This window comes from Bison bison, unplaced genomic scaffold (assembly GCF_000754665.1).
Source record: "Bison bison bison isolate TAMUID 2011002044 unplaced genomic scaffold, Bison_UMD1.0 scf7180017864209, whole genome shotgun sequence".
Classification (NCBI taxonomy): Eukaryota; Metazoa; Chordata; class Mammalia; order Artiodactyla; family Bovidae; genus Bison; species Bison bison.
The window spans coordinates 2,747,027-2,754,092 of record NW_011494781.1 but is presented as its reverse complement, the minus strand read 5'-3'; the positions used below and the strand labels follow the sequence as shown (position 1 = coordinate 2,754,092).

Below are 7,066 nucleotides of genomic sequence, written 5' to 3'. Positions count from 1 at the left end.
CTCAGGAGTCAGTTCTTGCTTTCTGTCACCCCCCTGCTGCCATTCACTCACAGAGCCCCCATCCACCTGCCCCTGCTCGCACCACATCACTCATGACATCATGCGCTCACAGCATGATGTGAGTGAACACATGCACATCTCAGGCGCCTGCTCCATGCCCAGCTTGGTAAGGGCTGCGTGTGTGCTGGGGATTAGCAGGAAGGGGTAGGGGCTGGGCTCTGGTCCTCCACCCTCCAGTAGATCAGGGATGGAGGAGATCCCATGCTGGGCCAGGACCAAGGTCTGGGAGGGTCTAGGAGGTGTGGGGGCCTTGAGGCAGAAGACAGAAGATGCAAGGCAGGGGAGTTATGAGCTGCTGGGGGAAGAGAGGACACCCCCTCCCCCCCCAAATGGTAGGCCCCTGCAAACCGGCCAGACTTGAGGACTGGGGGTGCCCAAGATTCGAAGCACACAACAAAGCTGTTCGATGTCATTCTCTCCTGGGAAAAGGGGGGACCCGTTCAGCAGCTCCCCCAGGATGCAGCCCACAGCCCTGCAGGTACAGAAGCCAAACATCTCAGAGATCACACACGAGGGACACAGGTTTCCCCACACCAGCACCCACACTTCCCTCTGTGGTCAAGACACCCACAAAGTAGCCTACAGATCCCCAGCTTCACACAGTCCAAAGCTTCAAGCCTAGAATACAGAGCATAGCCCATTCTCTAAATAGGTCTTAGGCCTCAACTTTGAAACACACATCAACCCAGTTTGGGGAACGTCTCAGAACCTCATACTCTGGGACACACAGCAACCCCCTCCCATTCTGGGACAGACCCCCAAAACAGCCCCCAGACCTCGAACTCTTGTGAAGTGAAAGTTGCTCAGTCGTGTCTGATTCTTTGCAACTCCAAGGATTGTAGCCTGCCAGGCTCCTCTGCCCATGGAATTCTTCAGGCAAGAATACTGGAGTGGGTAGCCTTTCCCTTCTCCAGGAGATCTTCCCAACCCAGGGATCAAGCCCAGGTCTCCCTCACTGCAGGAGGATTCTTTATCATCTAAGTCACCAGGGAAGCCCAAGAATACTGGAATGGGTAGCCTATCCCTTCTCCAGGGGATCTTCCTGACCCAGGAATCAAACCAGGGTCTCCTGCATTGCAGGCAGATTCTTTACCAACTGAGCTACCAGGTGAGTCCAGTCATGTCTGACTCTGAGATCCTATGGCCTGTAGCCCACAAAGCTCCTATGTTCTTGGAATTCTCCAGGCAAGAATACTAGAGTGAGATGCCATGCATCCAACTCCAAATAAAGGTCCAGGGCCTTCATATCCAGGGACCCAGGCCTCTGCATAACTCAGGGACATTACATCCTGGGATGTCATCCCCTGCATACCGGCCTAGACGTCCCATGCCTCGGACCGCCTTCCCAACCTCAGCCCAGAAGCTTCCTACAGGGACAATCACTCCAATCCCACTTGACCCCTCCCAGCTCAAAACTCATGGGGAGGATCACTGATTCCAAACTCCTCAGAAATAGTCTAACCAGAGGAGACACTCCCAAGGCAACCTAGAGCTCACAGCAGGGAAAACCCCCAAATGGCTTAGAGACCTCAATGTCCAGGAGGAGAGGTGACTCAGCTACCCACATCCCCCCTTTGTCTAGCCCATAGGAGTCTCACCAGAGGTCAACACCTTGATCGTACTGGCGGGCACCATACAGGAGCTCGGGGGCTCGGTACCACCTATGAGAGGAGGGCACGGGGTCACAGGTAGGTCACTGGTCTGTCAGGAAGCTGCCCTGGAAGGTCACCCTGACCCTCACACCAGCCCCAGTAGCACTTGTTTGGACAGAACATCTCTTCCAAAATCATCTCTTCCCCAGTAGGTAGGCTGGGGGCCTATCCTTTGCCATATCCTGCCCAGAAACTGGTCCTCCCTACCTGGTGGCCACCTGGTGTGTGTAGAGGCGGTTGCCATCTGGGGAAAAGACCCGGGCCAGGCCAAAGTCTGCTATCTTGAGCTGGCCTGAAGCACTGATAAGCAGGTTGGCTGGCTTCAGGTCCTGAGGGCACCAAAAGAAGCATCAGTTCCTCTAGCGGACCTCGGGACAGGAGGGCTTGGCAGGCTGGGCACCCGGGTGAGCTCAGGACCTGGTCTCTTCCAGGGCCACAACTCCAGTCACTTGTCCCCAGGCCCTGCCCGTTCTGTCCCCTCCCAAACCATGCCCTTTATCAAGGGCTGGCCTACTCCCAGCCCAGCCATCCACAGGCCCACCCCAGCCCATGGTGGTACTGACCCGATGCACGATGTTGTTGGCATGGCAGAAGGCGACACCCTTGAGCAGCATCTGTAAGTAGCTCTTGACCTGCGCCTGGGCCAGTGGCCTCTGGGTGTGGCGCACCACCTCAGCCAGATCTGACAGCATGAACTCGAAGGCCAGCACAAAGCCTGCGCCGTGTGGGAACACGGCCTTCAGCTGCACAACCTGCAATGGTACCCCGTCAGCCTCCAGACTCTCATGGCTCACGTTCTCTCGGATCCCCAGCCCCTGCGCCAACAGAGGACCAGGCAGGCAGAGAAGGTGAAAAGAGACCTGAGCTCAGGATCAGGGAGCTGGGTGCTCTCTCGCTCCCTTCTCCCAGAAGAAGGCAAGTCCCTACTGGAATCCTGTAGTAAACACCCGCCTGCCAATGCAAGAGACCTAAGAGATGTGGGTTTGATCCCTGGGTTGGGAAGATCCCCCGGAGGAGGACATGGCGGCCCACTCCAGTATTCTTGCCTGGAGAATTCCCTGGACAAGAAGCCTGGCGGGTCACAGTCCATGAGGTCGCAGAGTCAGACACTACTGAAGTGATTTAGTTCTAGCAAACCCTCAGGGGAAAGGAGGTCTAAGAAAGGCCACGTAGGGCAGTGTCTGATCCCCCACCCAGCCCATGAACTGGAAAGTCATCTGGAAACACATCCACACAGGTGATCGCAGCTCCCAGCACTGGGCGCAGGAGACATGCCATATAAACCGAGGGCCCACAAGGGCTGGCTGCACAGCAATGAGCAGGAGGGAGGGCCAGTGGGTTCTCAAGGAGGGGAAAAATGACAGAAACTAACAAACCTATAGGGTATTCTGATGAAACCAGAAGAGAACAGATGGGGCGAGGTCTGTTATATAGGGATCTGGGAAGGAGCTGGGGGCAGGGGGACAGCAAACACAAGGCCCGAAGGCAAGAACAGGAAGGAGGCTGCTCTGTTCTATACTCCTGGAGTCTCGATAGTGCTGTTTTCGGAGAGACATGGAAGAAATTTTGCTGAATGAATGAAGAGGCTGGCACGAGACAGAGCAGATAGAGATAGTTCTTTCAGAGTGAAGAGAAGACACTGGAGCTTTTCAAGCTGGGGAGTGGATTCATCTACAGTTTTTGACTGTGGAGTGGGAGTAGTGGCAGGGAAGGTGGAGGAGGGAAGGGGGAGCTGTTGCAGTAGTTCTGATGAGAGGTGAGGATGGCCTGGGCCAGGGGAATACCTGCAGTGTTTTAAAGATAGACCCTTCAGGCCTGCTACACAGGACATGGGATTGTATCACCAGCTTCCCATGGGCCCTCCAACCAGCTCACAAAAGCTGTTTGCAAGCCCTTTTACTGTCCTCAAAAAACAAGAATGGCCATAGTGCTGTTTTTCTGATTTTGATGCTAGCATACAGTCATTTTACAAATTGGGACAAACATACATTCAGATAATACACAAAATTATAACAAAAAACCCCAGCAAAAGTAAAATCCTACCACCTATAGTCAACAGTAGGAGTCTATCCCACCAGACTTTACAAGAGACATGGTATACACAGACACATATTCATACGTGTGTGTGTGTGTGTGTGTGTGTTGTATGTGTTAGTCGCTCAGTCATGTCTGACTCTTTGTGAACCCATGGACTGTAGCCCACCAGGCTTCTCTGTCCATGGGATTCTCCAGGCAAGAATACTGGAGTGGGTTGCCATGCCCTTCTCCAGCAGATCTTCCGGACCCAGGGATCAAACCCAGGTCTCAGGTATCGCAGGCAGATTCTTTACCATCTTAGCCACCTGGGAAGCCTATATATATATATATATATACACTTGATATTCTTATACAAAACCAGGATGACACATGCAGTTCTAAAACATGCTTTTGTCACCAAAATATCATGGACATCTCTAGAGAATAAGAAGCAAGTCAGACAGCAAAAGAGACACTGATGTATAGAACAGTCTTACGGACTCTATGGGAGAGGGAGAGGGTGGGAAGATTTGGGACAATGGCATTGAAACATGTAAAATATCATATATGAAACGAGATGCCAGTCCAGGTTCGATGCACAATACTGGATGCTTGGGGCTAGTGCACTGGGACGACCCAGAGGGATGGTATGGGGAGGGAGGAGGGAGGAGGGTTCAGGATGGGGAACACATGTATACCTGTGGCGGATTCATTTTGATATTTGGCAAAACTAATACAATTATGTAAAGTTTAAAAATAAAATTAAAAAAAAAAAAAAGAAGCAAGTCAGAGTATTGCCTACTCTTGGGTGGGTGGGCCTAGCCTTGTCACTCCCCAGGAAGTTAGGTACATTCTCCACTCAGGAAGGACATGGACAAGAGAGAAAACCACGTAATGAGCCTGGGTGTGGGAGGTGTCTCTCCCCATGCGCCCACAGCCCCTCTCATGCCTGTCACATACAAATCACGCCAAGTGGACCCTGTAGCCTTTGTCTGTCTCCCCTACCACACTTCAGTTCTCAAAAGCAGGTTAGGGGCTATGTCTCCAGTGCCCAGCAGAGGGCAGAGCCTATGGGAGACCCTAATGCTAAAACCTTGATTCTGCAATCAGGCCAAAGCCTCCACAGACAAGCTTGAGCCAGCTGAGTGCCCATGAGCAGGCCCTGGCCTGAGAGAAGGAGAGCCTGAAACCCGCCTTGCAGTATGGAGGAGAAAACTCAGGACAGTGTACATAAAGCAGTTAACCCAGCCTGCAGAAGGTAACAGGAGCTCAACAGGTGGCAATAATCATTATCATTAGAAATCATTATATGATTTGAGAAAAAGGATAAGTCAGTCAATGAATGAACAAGTAGGCAAGAAATAAATGCGTGAACAAGAGGGAATGAGTGAGGAATGAAATAACTGGGTGAATGAATGTGGACAAGAAAGGCAGTGAGTTGAGGGGTGAGGATGCAAATAAGGAAACACAGTGACCGCAGGCCCTCAGAGTGGGAGTGAGCAAGGAGGGTGGGACAGCCCCTCAGAACACCAGCCCCACTCACATACTGACTGTCTTCGATCTCCTGCAGGGCCTTGATCTCCCGTAGGACCTGGTTGGGGATGCCATCCTCCAGCCGCCGCAGGGCCACCTTCTTGAGGGCAACGATCTCTCCAGTCTGTTTGGGACAGAACGCAGACACTACCAGCCCGTCCCAGCTGGGAAAAGGGGTGCGACGCCGAGGGCTGAGGTCCTCGTGGGGGTGGAACGCGCCCCCCAACCCGTGCTGGAGGGAAATCAGGGCCAACCGGCGCAGAGCTGGGCAAACAACTCAGATACCACGCCAGGCTCCTAGGGGAATTCGCTGAAAGCGCCGTTGGTAGCTGGCCGCAACGTGGAAGCCCTCCCCTCCGCGGGCAAAAGAGGCGGGCGCACGCCAGGATGAACTACCGGGAGGCAGAAGCTATGGCCCAAGCATGGGTCAGGAAGACGGGGAGATCTCAATGAAACCGAAGAGGAAGGGCTGGATGCTCACCTCCACGTGCTTGGCTTTGAAGACGATGCCGTGCGCACCCTCCCCTATGCGCCCCAAGATGCAGTACTGCTCCATGGCCCTCTGCCCGGCACCCTGACCCTCCGCAGTTACAGCCCCTCGCTGGCACCGGACCCTTCCGCGTTAGCCCGCCCCGGCTTCCGCCCCAGACGCGGCTGCCTAGCAACGACGCAGAAACGAGCGCCCGGGCCTGGAGGCCGAAGGCAACTAGAGGTGACGTCCGGGCCTCTCAGTGCCTTTCCCTAGGACCTCGCCATCACGCCTCAGTGCGCTTCACTCAGCAGAAGTCATCCGTGCGGGCGGGAGCGATGGCCGCCGATCCCTCTCGCCTCTGCCGAGCACCACGTGACCAGTGATGCCAGGTTACGCAACGGGCGGGGCCCCTTAGCCCGAGGGCAAAGCCGAGAGACGGTGGGAAGGCGCTAAATTGGCGGGGGGTGGAGCCGCTCTTCAGGGAGGAGGCGAGCTAGGGGCAGGGAGGGGCGGGGCCGTCCACCCAGGGGCGTGACTGCGGCGCCGAGGGCGTGGCCGAAAAGTGACAGGGAGGGGCGGGCTCCTCCCCAAGAAGGCCAGGGTCCCTCCGCCCCCTTACCTAGAGGTGCCAGCTTCCACCTAGGAAAACATACAGGTACCATTCCGCCTTTAAGCCCCAGACTTAATGATGATGGAAGCGAGACGGGTTCCGGTCTGCGTTGTGGAGGGAGCGTGAAATGGCAGCATTTAAAGACAACTTTTAAAAAGTGCAAACTCTGACACAGAAAGACAATGTCTGAGGACTTCTAATGAGGAAATACTGGAGGAATTTGCAGACTGGGGGATTTTAAAGAAGTGCATGCCGTCAAAGGATGTTGATAAAAGCAAGTAGCTTTTTAAAACTTCTGAAAAAGTGTTTAATCTCATACACGATGAGATAAACCGTAAAATAATCTAATCACAACTAAAATAATAATAAAATAATCATATCACAGTTGTATATCCTCTTTGACCCACTTCTAAAACCTCCTCCAACAGATACATTACACTCATGTGAAATGACACGTGTAAGTTCAGGCATTGAAGCACAGATGAATTGCAAAAACTTAGAAACGGCATTGATATCCATCGATAGGAGACTGTCTAAATTGTGATACACGCATCAATTCAATTCATTTCAGTTCGGTTCAGTGGCTCAGTCGTGTCCGACTCTTTGCGACCCCGTGAATCGCAGCACGCCAGGCCTCCCTGTCCATCACCAACTCCCGGAGTTCACTCAGACTCACGTCCATCGAGTCAGTGACACACATCATTTACGCTACCTTTAAAATGA

At 53.5% G+C, this 7,066-nt stretch overlaps 1 protein-coding gene across 1 annotated transcript in view; it reads right to left on the bottom strand.

Moving 5' to 3' along the window:
* Positions 1 to 6,186, bottom strand: part of CDK20 (cyclin-dependent kinase 20) — a 9,206-nt gene extending 3,020 nt beyond the window's left edge. The window contains exons 1-6 of the mRNA XM_010844807.1: positions 5,743 to 6,186; positions 5,272 to 5,385; positions 2,276 to 2,464; positions 1,920 to 2,041; positions 1,659 to 1,721; positions 409 to 532 (exon numbers count right to left, since the gene is read on the bottom strand). Of these exons, the coding sequence (XP_010843109.1) occupies positions 409 to 532; positions 1,659 to 1,721; positions 1,920 to 2,041; positions 2,276 to 2,464; positions 5,272 to 5,385; positions 5,743 to 5,817 (687 nt within the window). The 5' untranslated portion in view covers positions 5,818 to 6,186. The remainder of the gene's footprint in view (positions 1 to 408; positions 533 to 1,658; positions 1,722 to 1,919; positions 2,042 to 2,275; positions 2,465 to 5,271; positions 5,386 to 5,742) is intronic.
* Positions 6,187 to 7,066: the final 880 nt, after the last annotated feature.